Raw genomic sequence first — 17,945 nt, 5'->3', positions numbered from 1 at the left:
CGACAATCAAAGAAAATGACGACAAGTACGGATTTGACCTTCGATCGAGATATTCAAGCTCAGTTCATTATTTTTCTTGCAAGTACGCAGAATATTCTTCACCGGAACTGCCAGAAAGAGTTCCAATTACAAATTTGCGGTGTGGGCTCGAGGTTTCAAGTGAAAACCACGAGAAGAAGCACTACATCCTGACTTCTCTTTTAAACTTCGCTTTTGGAAACATATCTTCCAGTAAGTGGACATCCTACGGACATTTGCTAAACCCACATTCAGTTTTCTGAAATGAAAAATGTATACACAACTCAGCGCTCCAGTCTCATATCATGCACCTTTTCCATTGTTCCAGAGTCCAATCATCACTGAAAACGAAGTTCACTGTTCCTTGAGAAGAAACCATTCTGTTGGCTATGGCGGGGTTGTTCCTGTTTCTATTGCGACCGAGGCAGGGTAGCCGAGTCAGTGTTTCTTGGCCTCTGACTTTGCGAGGTGGGAGGAATGGTCCCTACTGTCCTAGCCCGGCTCCTCGTGCCGATGGACGGATACTGGAAGGACCAATCCATGGTGAGATGACCTTCCAGTAACTAAGTGACCAGATAAACAACACACCATTCACGCACTCATCTGGCCTCTGCAGTCTGTACTCATCACACAGATACTATTGGCGATTTTGTGAACAACTGGTGCCACTTACAAGAATACAAATGCAATGGTGGCATTGACAAAGTCTGGCAGAGAACCTCTAGTACAATAAAAACACCCTTCAAGTGACGAACTGTCCAAAGACAAAAATCGTAACAGAAATACGAAATTTTGAATGAAAAAACTATAATCTTGATCAAAAATCACTTAGGAGATATCTATTGACCAACAATTAAAGTGAAGAAAACACAAACAGCTGTCAGACGAAAGGCCACTGAGAGCAAATATGTCCTCACATCGTCTGCTCTTCTCTAAGTGGTGAGCAGACGATCGCATTATTGCTTCTGTGTGCTTGCAGAAGCCATAAAGATAATTATTATTATTAATAGCGAATATGATCGTTTGCCAATAACAGGGCCGGCCAGATTTCCTCGTGCACTATAATCCATTTCAACTCGGTAGCCAGTTCCAATCCGAAACATACTCATTACATTTCTACAATAACATACTACAGTATTATAATTAGAGTGTCGAATCTGTAAACTTACCTATGACAGCAGCTAAGGTTGGAAGAATAAGTCCTATCGATATCAAGCACTTCATTTTTCTCCGGGACTTTGGTCTCCGATACTCGTGAAGAGGAGGTGGATGTATAAACCCCCTGCGCCCGAAGCTTCTCTCTAGAATTAAACGAAAAGAGGAAACAAGTCTCGTTAGCAGAATCGAAAAGTGAAACAGCAGAACATAATAGTGTGTATATATACGCTGAACGTCTGATCATTGAGCTATTTTCTCAGAGACCTACTTTCTTACGTCATAAAAAGTAGGCGTCTTGAGAGGACAAGAAGGAGAGCTAGCGTCTTACGTTTTGCTGCTCACAAGAGGCGCACCAACCGGGGCACACAATTACCCGAGGAGTTTTTACACCTAAAGGGCAACAGACCATGTTACGAGTGACAACACTGAACAGAGGAAGTTGTACTTCAGGTGAAAGTTCAGCGTTGTGCTTTCTGTATGAGTACAGTATATGGTGCTCTCTATTAACGAACAATTATTAAAAATATTTTTTGGGTGAGGGGGCGCTACTACATTCGAAAGAACTTTCTTAAGTTTTTTTGGTTTTTTTTTTGTAATATCTGTGTCATCTTTGCGGATATTCTTTGTTGCACAAGAAATGTTGCAAAAGAATTTGCTGCAAAAGAATATTTATTAATTTTGCGATGTTTTTACTCTTTAGAACAAGAACACGTGATTACGTCATAACTCGTGACAATCTCATAACTCTTGACGTAATAAATACGTCATAACTCGTGATATTTTCTCGTGCTGGTAAATTTCACTGTTCCAGATATCAAGTTATGTCAGTTATGACGTATTAGCTATGTCAAGAGTTATCACGTATTAGTTGTCAAACTGTCAATGAGTTAAGAGTTTGTTACGATTTATGACGCATTAGTTATGTCGAGTTATGAGTTTGTCTCTAGTTATGACGTTTAGTTGTGTAGAGTTATGAGCTTGCCACTAGTTATGACGTATTAGTTATGAGTTTGTCGCTAGTTATGACGTATTAGTTATGTAAATAGATGAATTTGCCACGAGTTATGACGCATTAGTTATATCACGAGTTTTAATTTTTTATTATTACAACATATCATTTATGTAATAATATATTGAATAGACAAAATATATTAACTTTTTTTTAAAAAGAAAGTTAGTTAATGTATACGGTGCATTGATTCCAGGGGCGTTAGCAAATAGTAATAATTCGTGATTTACAATAAACATAAGAGCAAACAGCAACGACTTTTCTGCGCATCCACCACATTGCCCATTTATTTCTTTAACTTATAAATTATATATATATGATGGATAAATAATATTTTCCAGATTGCAATTGGTTTGATTTTAATAAAATTTCGAATGGCTCAGCAAATCTTTTTAAAAAGCCTAAATATAAAATTTAGTTAATACAAGTCGAAAAAAAATATAATAAAAAAGAAAGAAATAATAATTGACGAATTTCATTTGGCCCGCTCTTAATTAAATTTGGAATGGTTGTATAAATATTTTTAAAAATTTGTCAAAACCAATTAATTAATCTTTAAATATTTGTCGAAACCAAACCAGTTACTAAAAGTTCACCCAAATATAAATGAAAATCCGTACACTGGGAGTCGAGTTGTTACATGCGGACGGACGTACAACATGGCGAAGATAAAGGCAAAACTGTCAATTAAATGAAATATATGCAGGCAATTATTAAACCTATTATTATATTAATTCATTAAGGCAAAGGTATATCCCTAACGAGTTTTATAGCTCAGAAATATTGAGACTCATTTAGCTAAACTTAATGATTTTTGTTAGAACAAAAACATAAGAAAACATAAGGGTTTAGGGAACAGCCATTCGGCTCAATACAGGATATCCCTCCCTCCTCCTTCCCCCACCCATTTTTCCTTCCGATATTGCAAAATACCTTGAAAAACACGAAAGAATATCTATTGATAAGCTACCTAGGTCTCCAGGTTTTATGGATTGGGGACAAATTCTCCACTTCTTCCCCCCCTCCCCCCAACACTGCGGTCATGAGTTCAAACTGTTGTAGCTCTGGTCACAATGATTGATGAGTTTAGGGAAGTTCCTAGGGATCAGTTTTAAATATAATCTCACATGCTGAGATTACATTTAAATAAGATCGGTTTGTAAAGAATTTTTATCTCATGGTATGCTGAAATTTTTCCTCCGATTCACTGTTTTACTGAAATTATTCTCCAATACTTGAAGTAAACATTTGCCAAAGTTATCGTCACCAAACATAAACTCCAACTCTCACAAATCAAACGCAAAAACTCGTTTTACCAAATATCTCTTCCATGATGACTTGTGTTAGCTAACACCTCAATAAATCGAAATTAGTCACAGACACTTACAGGTCATTCTCACCTCTTTAATGGCACAAGACGTTTGGGGCTCGGTATACGTTTTAACAAACGCCACCTAACCAGGCATTGAATATAAACATAACGCCCTCGTGAGTAGCACAGGTGGTAGAATCACCGTCCTCCCCACACTGCGTGGAAAAGACCTGAGTTCGAGTCCTGTCAATGACGTGAGGAATTTTTATGGGCCTTTTTCACAACTTGGCTGAGTTAGTCGGTCTCAAGCGAGGACAGGGTGGTGTTTTTTCCCCGAAACTTGGGTTTTTCATCTGCATAATTGCATGGAAAATTTTAAACCATTAAGAAAGAAGAAAAGAAATAGCTGAAATTGTATTGCGTAATGGCATTCAGTTCTTAAAATTGCAGAAGATATGCAACCAAGAACAAAAAATATTAATCCTCCTAATTCCCATAACAAAAGAAGCAATCCTAATGAAATAGCAAATATGTCAGCAGATATCAGCTTACCCGAAGCATGAAGACTGCTTTTCAGAATACGACATTCAAGGGTCAAGTGCCCTCGTGGGTAGCGTGCTTGGTATATTCGCTGTCCTCCCCAAATTGGTCGGAAAAGACCTGAATTCGAATCCTGTCAATAACGATAGGAATTTCTATGGATTTTTTACACAACGTGGCTGAGTTAGTCGGTCTCAGGCGAGAGTAGCATGGTTTTTCTCCCGGAAAATCGGATTTTTCACCCAACAAACAGCAAATAGACCACAGAACAGATGGCACTACATGCCGAAAAGGTTATACGTAAAATGCCCGCACTCAGTGACAGTGGTATGGAACACAGTGGGATGAGAAAAGGACCTTGATCCCTTCACAAGAAGCCTGACAGCAGATTGTGAAACAACATTTATGTCCATTCCCCTGATAGCAGAAAGATTAGAATAGCAAAAATCAATTGCTGGAAACGTACACGAATAGAAAATAGAAGGTAATGGTGTGAAGGCCCTTCATACCAAGTCAGGAAGTTATACAACCATTAACGACCTCCGGGCATGTCTAAAGTGGACCAAGTCCAAAATGGACTTCGTTCCACTTATTGTCATCGATGAAACCATAAAAGCAGCTGTCTGTTATGATATTCTGAACAGTTCTTCTTCATCTTCATTGTGGCAGAAAGGAGCCTTGTCTCTATCACCATGACAACGCTGTGTCACAAATCACAATACAACAATAATTCCAGGAGAATATGGTGAACCTGCTACTTCTATCCTGCAGCCGAGATCTGAATGGAACTTAAAACCTTTGGGATGTTTTGGAACAGCAACTGAAAGCCATAACGAGACGTTCTAGTCCAAGCAGGGAACTTGTTGCAGCTTTATGGCAATGGAGAAAGAATGGAGCCTCTGTATGCCAAAAAAAATTGCAGAAAGTGTTCCCTAGAGGGTTATAAATGTTCTTAAAGCCCATGAGGGTATACTCGATCTTAAATATTTCTTTTTTATAATTTTTTCTTTTAATTTAGTGTCCCAATATATATTGGAGGACAGTCTATATATTAAAAATTAAATAAAAATGGAGGAAATAAAGGAAAATTTAGAATTATAACAGAAATAAAGACAATGCGAACTGGAAGTCTCTCAAAAAGCCTTATCTTCCATCGCGTTAATAGTTCACACTCACTTTGTAAACCAAATGATGTAAACTATATACACTATCCTACCATTAACATCCAGACACCCCTCCTTTGATAGTTGGTCACGTCCTACCCAAGCATCACGGGTCAGACAACTACAAGACAGGAGTGACCAAATGGAACCGATTCGCTCCTGAATTGAGTGGCAGCGATATCAATGTGTCCATATACTCTTTGGAGGTTAGTGTATGTCCCCTTGTGTGTGTAGTTCGAAAAAGAGTAAGGATGCCGTTACCATTTGGTTTACTCTATCCATGCAAAGCTATAAACACTTCACTGAAGTCGATGAGTAAACTGTTTGAGTATGCATTTGGGATCCATGAATTCTAATGACTAAGTAACTATTTGTAGTAGAAGGGCGAGACATGAAATGATCCAGATCAAATTCTCAATATATTTTGTTTGCAGTGTCATTTGAGGGTGTGTAGTTGTACATTTTTCCTCCAAGTTCTGGAGGACAGATATATAATTCCACATGAGAAGATGAGGAGTAAAAATGGGATAACTCAATATGAAAAATGGGAGAAATTCGAATAATATCCATGTGTGGAGCGTGCATTAAAATAACACTGTTCAGGAAATGTGGTAAAACGCAGCTTGCAGAAGAAGCCATTGCTGCATTTATGTCATTAACGTTTTTGTTCTTTTTTTCACTTCCTTGTATAAAACCATCCTAAGAGCGTCCTACTTGCTTCTTTCCTTGTCTAATCCCCACTTTACCTCACTAACAAGACATTGTGCATATTTTCTTGCATTTCCTCTTGAAGAAACTTTAAACACTACGATTGTAGGTCAAACGACCTCGACATTAAGTTTACATATGCTTCTGTTCAATTTCTCTTTCTAGCTTTAGGTTTTCTTCTAAAGATCTACATAAAAATGGATGGTACAGAACAGGTCTATCCCTTTGATTAAAGACAAAATTAACTTTATAAAAGCATTTTTTCGCAAAAAAATGCGTAGATATACAAACATATTAAAATGCCTATCAACATTAAAACACAATTTCATTTGCCCTCGTGGTAGCACAGTTGGTTTGGTAGGACTGCCATCCTCCCACAGACTGCGTGGAAAAGACCTGAGTTGGAGTCTTGTTGATGACATGATGGATTTTTATGGGGGTTTTCCCAACATGGCTGTGTTAGTCGGTCTCAGGAGAAGGTAGCATGGTTTTTTCTCCCGGAAATTCGAGTTATTCGTCCAGCAAACAGAAAATCGACCTCAAAACCCATGTAGACAATATTAGTCGCTGACGCTCCTAAAAATTCCTATTACTACATTGAAAATTACTTCGAAAAAAAAAAGTAATCACTAAAAGAAAATCCAAATAGATAAAAACAAAACAAAATAACGCAAATTTTCTAAACACAAGTTTCTTCAATGGGGTGATGGATATGTAATTGAATTTCAATTCGCTGGACATATACTGTTCCAGACCACCAATTGATCATCTTAGTGATATTTTGATCTTTGGTCCAGTAGCTTTCAGTGGACTGAACTGCAACTGATTTTAGACTGCATTATTACCATAAAAACCAAATATTTTTGTAGTAAACTTGGCACTGCACAAACTCCTTGCAACTACCTCTTTTTTAGCCGGTACAGCAAAAGACTATGACCTCTTTGCACTAACAGGAACTTGATCAACACTCCTGGTGACTAGTCGCAATGATGTCATACTGTTACGTCATAGTATACGACGTTAAAAGAGTGACTCGCAGTACGTTAACCACTTTCTTAAGACATGTAGCATTAGTCGATACAATTCTTTCAGTATGGATTGTATAATTGAAAAAAAAAAAGATGTCATTAGGGTCAGAGCTAACTTATATTCCGATGTGCATTATGTCCAAAATTACATGTGTTCTCTGGTCCATTTGCCTGTTTTACTGAAAGAAAAACCCGAGTTTCTAGGGAGGTAATCTTGCTATTTACGCCTCAGATTGATTAACTCAGCCATGGGGTGAAAATGAGCCCAAGTTCCTTGCGTTATCGACGGGATTCGAACCATGCCTTTTCCACCCGAATGGGGAGGAATGGTGATTATAACCACTGCGCCACCAGAGCAAACTTATTGAGTAATGAGAACAACATTTTTATATAATGATTTAATTTGTATTATTGTTGTTTTAATAGGGTTTAACAACTTAGACCATATTGCGTGTGTATATTATGTCTGTAAATTGCGTATGTTCTGTGGTCGATTCGATTTGCTTCTTTACTGGATGAAAAACCCGACTTTCCGGAAGGGGGAACTATGCAACCCACACCTGAGACTGACTCTAACTCGCTACATTCTGAAAAAGCCCATAAAAATTCCTCGCGGCATGGGTGGAATTCAAGCTCGGGTCACTTCCACACAGTGTGGGTAGGATGGTGATTATATCAACTGTGCTACTCGCAAGGGTTAAGTATATTTAACAGTTCATATTCACGTATTCTTCACCATTTCTGCGCGTCGTTTATGAATTATTTTTCCTTTTCAATGTAGATTTTTAAAATAATAAGTTGAAGCATCAATTTTTGTATTAGTATTAGCCATAGGCGCAAGGAAGCATGAGGCTTTTGATGCATCAGCCAAAAAATAATAATCAATAAATAAATAATAATAATAATAATAATAAAACTACCTGATTGTTTTTCTCCTTATGTAGATATCTACCCAGCTGCCTTATGAACTTCTCCAAGCTATCAGCGTCAACCACCCATGAAGGAAACTTATTCCAGTAATTAACAGCTTGGTGGCTAAAATAAAACTTCCTGCAGTCCGGGAAGTCTTTTAAGCCTACAATCCATACACGGTACTAAGCACTATAGGTTCTAATACCTTTCTTCTTTGGGGGTTTAATAAAATAAAAAAATAAATAAAACTTCTTCTCCCATAATTGGAATTTATGTCCTCTAGTCCTGGAATCATTTATAACATGTTTTTTCCACTTTCATTCACTTTGCTTCACCGCTCAATAACCTGTGCACTTCAATCAAGTCCCCTCTAAGGCGTCCAGTTTCCAAACTCTGTAGTCCACATACTCGAAGTCTTTCCTCAAATGGACGCGTTTCCCGGCTTTGGACGCTTTCGAGAAGCTCAACGTCCATCTGTTGCCGCGGTCCATACCATAACAAGTATTCCGAGTTTGGTTTTATAATTTACTTATATAGTGGAATTATCACCTTCCTTTGAACTTGGACCGTGAAAGTATCTATACAAAGGTCTATGAGACAGAGAGTGGAGAGACTCTGTTAGAGATGAGACTGTTGTGCAGTAGCACACAGGCGCCTCCGTAGCCAGGTGGGAAGGAACAGTGCATAGCACGCGCTTCTTGATTAGACCGGGGTTCGAGCCCGTCACCACCAAATACGGAGAATGCGGAAAGGTCAGGGAATGACCACCGCATATTCACAGAGCAATATGGCCTTAGTTGCTAATGCTCCTAAAAACCAAATAACAAATAACAAATAGCAGTAGCACACTGGTATCGTCACTGTCCGCCCCACACCGGGTGGAAAAGGCCCGGGTTTACGAAGTATCGATGAGGCGAGGAATTTTAATGGGGGTTTTTCATTCGGTCATTGAGTTAGTAGGTTTCAGACACAACAAATATATGGGTAGATGTAATCATTTACGGGTGACCCTAATATCATAGTCTTTTTTGTGTTAGAGATGATCATTAATTAACCTAACTGCCCTCTTCTGAATGGAATCTAGAAGCCTGAGAGAGTTTTTGGGGGGCACCGCCCCAGATGTTGGAACGATATTACGTGGTAGGCCGGATTTGCGATTTCTATAGAGTCAACAACAGTTTGGAAGAAAAGGAACGTCAAGAGGAAAAGAGAAAACCAAGTTTTTTAGATGCAGAGGAACAACATTTGTAATGTGCTTTATGCCAGGAGACATGTTTTCGAAGGATTGAAATTAAGTTATCTTTGCCCCACTGGAGATCAACATTTAAAGAATTGATTGCGGATATTCGAGAAGTTGAAGCTGATTGAGCAGGGAAGGTTTCTCAAACTGGAAGGTGGAATGCAATGTGCTATCGTCAGCAAAACTATGGAGAGGATTTCGGGTCAATGGAAGAAGGTCATTAATATATAAGAGGAAAAGAGTGGGAGAAAGAACTGAATCTTGGGAACATCAGCATTATTGGAGAAGATAGAAGACAGAGAGCCGTCTACCATTAACTAGTGAGCGGTCAGAGATAAAACTGGATACTCAATTACAAAAAACAGCTGGCAAACCATAAGATGGAAGCTTGTTTAGAAGACCTTTACGCCAAACTCGACGGAAAGCCTTGGAGATGGCAAGAGCAACTGCTTGTGTTTCACACAACTTTTCCATTGAATTTGTCCATAAATAGGTAACATAAGCCAGAATATCACCAATGGATCGACACTGACGGAATCCATACTGAACGATCGTTGATCAGACGGAAAGTTTCTAGGTAGTTTAAGAGTTGGCGTTTAATTGATTTCTCCATTACTTTAGAAAGAGTAGAAGTAATTGAAATGGGACGCTAATTGAATGGGAGGGATTTGTCACCCTTTTTAGGAACTGGCAGGATATGAGCAAATTTCCAAGCAGAAGGAAAAACACCTTTGGAATAAGAAAGTGAAAAAAGGCGGCAAAGAACAGGAGTAAGTTCAGGAGCACAGGTTTTGAGAACAAGTGGAGAAATACCATCAGGACCTGGAGCTTTCTTAGCATCAAGATTCATCAAAATCCTTCTGATATCCTTTTGACGGAAGACCACATGAGGCATTGAATGGAGCGTGTTGGGAATGGTGGGAGATGTTTTACCAAGATCATCAATACATGAGTTGGAAGGAAAATAGGATGCCAACACGTCAACTTTATCTTTGGCTGATGTGGCAACAGAACCATCTGGTTTTGACAGAGGTGGGAACAGAGATGGGCAAATATTACAGCCAATAGTTTTGGCAAGAGACCAGAATGGTCGGATACCATTGGACAAAGAGCAAGTTTTCGACTCTTAACCTGTTTGAAATCTAGTTTGGACTGATTAATAGCTGCTTTACGAAGTATAAATGGTACTTAATAAATAATAAAAATTATTATTATGATATGTCGCTTATAAAAACGTAGTACTGGAAATATTTTGTAATAAAAATTCAAATATATTATACGATTTCAGAGAATATAGGCTTAGTGGTTCGCTTTAAAAATATTATGTTGAAAGGGGTTCGCTAAAAAAAATTTACGCTGAAAGGGGTTCGCGAGTCAAAAAAGGTTGGGAACATAGCACAGCTGGGGTGGAAGTCATTATTCCTCTATATAAGAGGAATAATGAATAATGAATAATGAATTGAACAGCATTTTGAATATTTTATTAGCGTCTGAAAGCTCCACCTGTATGTGTATACAGTATAGGCTGTATATATATTTCTACAGGGTCGGGCAAAAACAACTACCCATTTTCATTTTCTTTTTAAATAATATGACTACTGTGCAAATTGTAAAAGACATTTATTACCTTTACAGTTTAATAATATACATCAAACCACTTTTTACACTTCTGTGTTTGAAAAGGATGTCCTTTAAATAACCACTACGATTACAAACACAGTCCTCTACTCGTGTTCACAAATTATCCATTGCTCTCTGTAATCTTTCCGGTGGTATCCTTTCAAATTTCATCATGAATGTTTTGTTTCAATTGCTGAAATGTCCTTGGATGGTTTACATAGATTTTCGATTTTAAGAAATCCCATAACAAGGAATTGCAAACAGACAAGTCTGGTGATTGTGATTGCTAATTTATGTTACCAAAACATTCCATTCAGTGTCCATGGAAAGTGCTACAGTAGGTATCATAGCACCGTTTTGTTGAAACCAGACATTTCGTAATTGGATTTCTTTTTTTTGTGAAGATCCTCTTGAAAAATTTTGACCATGTTTAACAAACAGAGTGAAGTTATTGTGGCAGCTGAACCATTAGCATTTTCATAAAAGTAAGGGCCGATGATGCAGAAGGCAGACATCCTACATAGAAAGGTAACTTTTTTTGGCTTCACAGCCAATTCGTGAAGTGGTTGTTCATGAAGGTAACGTGGATTTTCGGTTGCTCAACATCTAAAATTTGTTTATTTACATATATGTTCAAATGAAATTGAGGTTCGTCACTCATGATCAAGTCTGGATCATCGTTCACCTTCTATACGAATAGATTGCAGAAATTGAAAGGTGTATCCAAATCATGAACAAGTAATTGTTGAACTATTTGCATTCTATACGGATGGAATTTTAAATCGATATGCAATATATGGCGTACATTTTCTTTCGATATGTTCGAGTCTTTTGATTTACGACGAACAGATGTTCGATGGCTGCATTCTGAATCTTTTAATGTCTTCTGGAGTCGTGCTGTGTTCTCAGGAGTAGATAGCAAGGTTTTCCTCCACAGAAACTGGGGTTTTTTGTCCAGCAAAACAGGCAAATCGACCAGCGAACACACGTAATTTACAGACATAATACATATACGGCATATATAAAGAATTATTTGTGGCCTAATATAATAGTTTGAGGCACTATGGAAGCAGTTTTAGGAGACAGCAACCATTACAAGAAGAGCCGGCCAAGGTTGCCTTATGGCTAGGTCAACCAGAACAGACCGCAGTCTGGCTCTAATAGCAAGACTGAACCCTACGATGTCGTATCATCAACTGTCTTTTGAGGTTGCTGGGGCCACAGGTGAGAATATTTCCAACCAGACTGTTAAGAAGGCACAATTCAAGTGGACTCTACGCAAGGAAGCGGTTTGTGTCTCATTAGCCACAAACCACCGAAGAGCTCGTCGAAACTGGTTCCATGAACGTGTGACTTGGAGCCCTGACAAATGGGAAACAGTTCCGTTCTCTGATGAATTCTGTTTTAGCCTATCAGTGTTATTTCTAGACGTTATTCATCTGGAGACAACGAGTAATGCGGTACCATCCCTCCAACATCAGAGAAAGGGGCGGGGTGGAATAATGATCAGCGGCCACACCCCTCCATGTTTTTGATAAGAGGTACCGTAACTGCACAGAGGTACCGAGAACAGATCCTCGATTTCATCGTTATTCTACGCCACCATACCAAATTTTGTTCCTCTTCATCGCAAGATGCATGAATTTCGCAACGTTTTCTACGCGTTCTGTTAGTTTTGTCGAGAAGTGTAATAATATTTAATAGGTTTACTGCCTGGGGTCCATGGGCCAGAAGTCAGCCGGAGATTTCTTTAGAACTTTATTGCTCTTGAGCGGTAAAGTTCTAAACGATGTGGAACAATAATCGAGTAATTAGCTGCTCATTGAAAAATTACAACTAAAACTGTAATTCTAACATTCCAATTTCACTTCTTTGACAAACTGAGGATCAAATCAGGGAATCGTCCATTGACAATTTTTGTGCAATTAAAATCCAGTTGTATAAATGCTCATGGCGACCCTTAATTTTGTTTTTCCGGTAGGAAATCGATAGATATTGTAAAATTGGAATTACTATGTCTTTATACACTGCGTTATCAAATTATTAGATAATCCAGCATTCCGATATTTGTTTAGCTCTTATCTATGAGAAGAGTTGCGGTCACAGTCATAAAAAATGTAGCACTGGAAAAGGCCGGTGACATTAAATACCTCAAAAGGCGCATGACCATAGTGAGGGCAGTGATATTTCTCGCTTCACCAATTAAGAGGTGTCAAGGATCCACGAATTTGGCTGCTTCTCTAAACGGATTATGATCAAATTGCCTGTTATACTTGGGATCAAAGTGTATCGCAGAATTCCCAGGAAGATTACTTTAAAAGGTCAAAAATAAAGTTGCATTTTAACGTTTCCTGGTTAATATATAATTATGAATTTAGATTTCCAGATTCACTTTTTTTTTTCTTTCGTTTTTTCGTGTTTTTTGCCAAAACACGAACCACAAACCTTAAATTAATAATGCTGAATTTGTAATGATTACGCGGTAGGACCTACATTTAAGATGTTTATCAGTCACGCTCCTCCAACCAAGGTCAACTCAAACGCCTGTATTACAGCATACATTTGACCATCCGACCACACTGGCCATTGTTTTTATTCCGTTAGAATTTTCAATAAAAAAAGATATAGTCTTCCACTTTTTTTGGCAGATGCTGAAAATTTCCACTTCCTTGGATCATTTAGCTATTAATAAACACTAATATTAAATTTTTACAGCTGAGTACGAGTCCGAATTATGGAGGGTTTACTGTATGTCAACAATCGCCATTTTGGTAAACATTATATAACTTGTTTAGTTGATATATAATCCCATATATCAAAAGGGTTAAACAGCTAGGTCAAAGACTCGGAGAATTCAAGTTTCGTCGACCTTAATTTGAAACTACTGACGAAAAGGAGGTAGTCCATCCCCCTCCTCCCGTATTTGTGCTCTACAGGTAGCAAAATATCGAGCTTTTTACTTCCCAAAAGGTGATGAGTGGCCCAAAAAACTTTATAAAATACTGCAAACAAGAAAATTGTGTCAGGTTTCTAAGCATACCTTATCTGAACTGTCAAATCAATCATTTACTGTTCAGCATGAGGTAGATGTACTGTCTGTTTCTGCCTTTCTGAAAGTACTAAGAGATCTATTAATAATCTTTGATTCCCCCATCCCGGTCTTTCTTCAGGTTTCCAAATGTTCATGAAGGGACTAGGAAGTTAGATACCGTCCAAAAAAAAGGAATTTTACTTCTTTGAAAGTTAAAAAAATTACCAAAGTCCATTGTATCATCTCCTAAACTACTTGCGCAACTTTTAAAACTGACTACAATAAACCTTGTTGAAGATATATATATATATATATATTTAATTATTAAAATGAAATAAAACAAATGCCTTTTTAATAACTGTGAATTTTAACTAAAATAAAAATTGTCGTTATTTTTTGAATCACCATTGTATTTTTTCAGGATAGAATCGTGAAGAATATGATGGCTTCAGTAGTTTGTTCTATGATGCCTAACTTGTTTTGTGGGAACGTACAGTAGTACAACGTGATAGATTTGAGGTTATTAGTTCCACAAGCTTCTCAACAGTTAAATGAAGTCTATCAAAGTGCCCGAGTTCCGTCAAAATTTCTTATAGGTAGTACACACGACACACGCCCCCATGGCCTCAGTGACTTCGATGAATATTGTAAACAACCAAACTGTTAATTATTAATTATACTAAGATTCAAATTAGAACTGCTACATCAACGAGCTCTTTCGAACCACAGGATCGCCATGGCTCAATGTTATTTGGTTCTTAGACCAATCACGTATTTCAATTTCACGTATGACTGTGCCTGGATACATCGAGACACAGTCATACGTGGAAAATTAATGAAGGATTGCAGTTTCTGAGGTACTCATGCCAGCATATCTCACGCCGACTGCCGTGCCACGTTCAAAGTCACATTATCTTGCCCATTGTCGCAGTGAATGGCATCCATTGGGCATCCCTACGTACATCCCATGGTAAGAAGTATTGCTGTTACTGAGGAATATTCCATTTCATGAAAAAGACAAGTGTACCAAATGAAGTGGTCATTTATTTACACGACGATTTTTCTGTGTTTAAATCGGTCTCCAAACCTGAATACAATATTCTATCTTCTAACCATGGTCTTGTACAAAGGGACAATGACGTCCTTCTCCTTACTAGAAAAGGTCTTAAAAATCATCAACAGGACACCATGTACCTTGTTTACACTGCACGGAAAATTTCATTATTTGATCGAATCATAACACCTAAGTATTTTCTTGAACCACTTTTAGCACCTCTTCCCCTAGATGATTACAAACACTGATGTTACACTAAGATTTGTAATCTCCCAGATGCATAACCTTATATTTAGAAGCCATTTTTCGGATCATGTATGCAACCAATCCAAAATTGTTTGAAGTATCATGACCTATTGCGAATTGTCCACCATCCTCTTCACCTTTAAATCATCTGCAAAATATTAGTTAGTTAGTTAGTTGGTTGGTTTTTAGGAGCATTAGCAACTAAGGCCATATTGCTCCGGGAAATGCGGTGGTCATTCTCTGACCTTTCCTCATCCTCCGTATTTGGTGGTGACGGGCTCGAACCCCGGTCTAATCAAGAAGTGTGTGCTATGCACTGCTGCTCCTTCCCACCTGGCTACGGAGGCGGCACCTGCAAAATATCACAGCTTCTCTTGCATATTCTCGTCAACATTTATAATAATTTAGAAACAGGAGGTGACCCAACACCGATCCCTGACTCCATTTTAAAACAACCTTTGTCGATTGGGAAGACATTTTCACTTTTCCAGCCCTAGGGGATCTTCCAGGAGTCTAAAAATGCTTTCATTAACATTCCCAGGATTAATACCTTCCTCATAAACAGAAAAATAATTTTTTTTTTCACAAGGCAATGCGACTACACAGCTTGTAAGTTGAAATGATTTGTTATCTCAAAAATCCGAAGAGAAAAACACTGCAGAAGTGTGATCAATGGGACTGGATTTTGCTCTATGAATTGCACTTGAGTTAGAAGGTCGCCATTTCAAAGATACCAACGAAATGTAAGCTACCAGCAGGCTTGAAGCAAAGACACAGAATTCTGACTTGGACTGTTTCCATCAATATTACAATTAAGTACAAAGTCAAGTTTATCTCAAATTTCGTCGAAGAGTGTTTATTGTTTGGTTTTGCTCCCACGGAGATAATTTTCCTTCAAAGCCAGACCTCCTCCTGGGCCCCAGGAAACTGCCCTCTTTTCTCGCTCTCTCCCATGGTTGGGTCCTGCCCACAGTCATTTTCAAGAGATAAATTATTCCAGGAAAATTTTTGAACGCACTACCCATAAACAGTAAAAAAATAACATCAATTTGCAATTCTTGTGTAAGCTATATTATAATTAATAAACGCGTTCATGACTCCTGAGTGATTTGAGACAATTGATTCCGAAGATGGACCATAACGAAACAAAAGCGGTGGAAATATTCAATCCTGATTACATAATGCATTTGGGGAGAAGGCCCCTTGCCCTAGTCTCCAACTGCGCCCTACCTCGGGGTGTTGTTGACAATATACAATATAAACTGTCTTTTACTTCATGATTTCAACATTTACTTCATGATTTCTTTTCTATTGATATCGATCTTTTTGGAAATATTATATGTTAATAACAATTTGAAAATAAGCCATTTGATGATTTATTTGGACTTACCGAATTCTTCTGGTCTCATAGCGTGGCATCCGTTTTTCTTTCACATAAATACACACAAAACAAGCCCAACTACCCCACCAAACACAAAAGTATCCACGATTTCCTCATCCACCGTGTCAGTTCTCAAATATTTCTAGCCGATACACGTGGTGTTGTATTAACCAAGCGTTAACATACGACGTTACCTGTCGTACTAAGGTTAGTGGCACTGCTCCTTCATCGCCTGCGCCTGAGTCCTTCACTGAAGCCCACGTGATCTTGAAACCCAGTTTACATCCGGAGGTAGGTTCGCTACCTCGAGAGATCAAGCATAGCGGAAGGCCCCTGGCTTCTCATGCTTCCCTATAGTCGACGTGTATGTGTGTGCGTTGTTGTTTCGTTTGTGCGTGCGTCTGTTCCGATCGCCCAGAGGCTAACCTACATTTAGCAGTCGCACCTGGTGGGGGGTAGGAGGAATGTGAATCTCCGGGTCTGCAGTTGTTTTTCCTGCTTTGATCTCGATGGGGTGTCCCTCAAAAACCGACTTAGGCGTCAGTGTCACAATTCTTCCACCTGGGAATCGCACATTAAAATAGGACACAGATGTGAATGAAAGGGATGACTCCTGAGTACTCAGGGTAGAAAACATTTGTTTCTCTCACTAGTCTACACTCCTAAGGCTGGAGAAGTGCTAATGTCTGTCCTCTCCATAAAGGTGGTGCTAAAGTGCAGTTAGTAAACTATGAGTCAGCGAGTTTGACTTATTGGGGAAGGACGATAATTTTTTCACTATGTGTATCAGTGAGCGAGTTGCATTGTGTTTTTCCACATGGAAATTCGGGTTTTTCGTCCAGCAAAAAGCAAACCGACTGCCCATCCTATTTGGATACTCTTGTAAATGCATCTTTTCTGTCCATCAAAGCGCATACTGTATTTTTACATTTTTCTTTTTTGCGCAATTACATACATATTATTGACACATCATAGCCTTAGTTGCTTTGGCGCTTAGCACACACTTAAATTACAACAACAGGGAAGATCACAGAGTCGTTGATTAAGAATGCAATTCAGGACCATATCGATAAAAATGTTATCTTGAATAGATCCCAGAATGCATTTGTTAAGGGTCATGCCTGACTAATTTGGAAGATTACTATGATGTAGTCATCATTAAGCAGTTGGATGCGAGTAACATTGACATTACATGTCATGATTGATCAGTCTTCAGAGTGGACCAGTGTGATCCCTCAGGACCCAGTGTTGGGCCCCCCCCTTATTTCTAATTCTATTAATTATTATTGACAACGATGTCAAAGGAATGCAGTCAAAGTTTACTGATGATTTCAATGCAGTAAGGATGGTTAACAATTCGAGCCAAGGTATGTTGCTTTAAAAATAATTGGACTGGTTATATACGTGCTCCGAAAAATGGCAACTAAAGTTTAATGTTTCTAAGTGTGAATTTATGCATCTGAGGATTGCAAATCCTGGTTGGATTTGCAATCCTTGACACCAAGACATTGGCAGTACTGTATAT

The 17,945-nt window shown here is 38.4% G+C and overlaps 1 protein-coding gene across 1 annotated transcript in view; it reads right to left on the bottom strand.

The window, feature by feature from the left end:
• The window catches only part of LOC150076740 (uncharacterized), a 31,533-nt gene extending 14,892 nt beyond the window's left edge, over positions 1 to 16,641 (bottom strand). The window contains exons 1-2 of the mRNA XM_090386330.1: positions 16,430 to 16,641; positions 1,188 to 1,319 (exon numbers count right to left, since the gene is read on the bottom strand). Of these exons, the coding sequence (XP_090242456.1) occupies positions 1,188 to 1,319; positions 16,430 to 16,448 (151 nt within the window). The 5' untranslated portion in view covers positions 16,449 to 16,641. The remainder of the gene's footprint in view (positions 1 to 1,187; positions 1,320 to 16,429) is intronic.
• Between the last annotated feature and the right edge of the window lie 1,304 nt (positions 16,642 to 17,945).

The sequence above is a fragment of the Mastigoproctus giganteus genome, chromosome 12, assembly GCF_048544385.1.
Source record: "Mastigoproctus giganteus isolate SK-2022 chromosome 12, ASM4854438v1, whole genome shotgun sequence".
NCBI classification, from domain to species: Eukaryota; Metazoa; Arthropoda; class Arachnida; order Uropygi; family Thelyphonidae; genus Mastigoproctus; species Mastigoproctus giganteus.
Note: the sequence above shows the minus strand (reverse complement) of the source record. Positions and strands in the feature narration are given on the sequence as shown.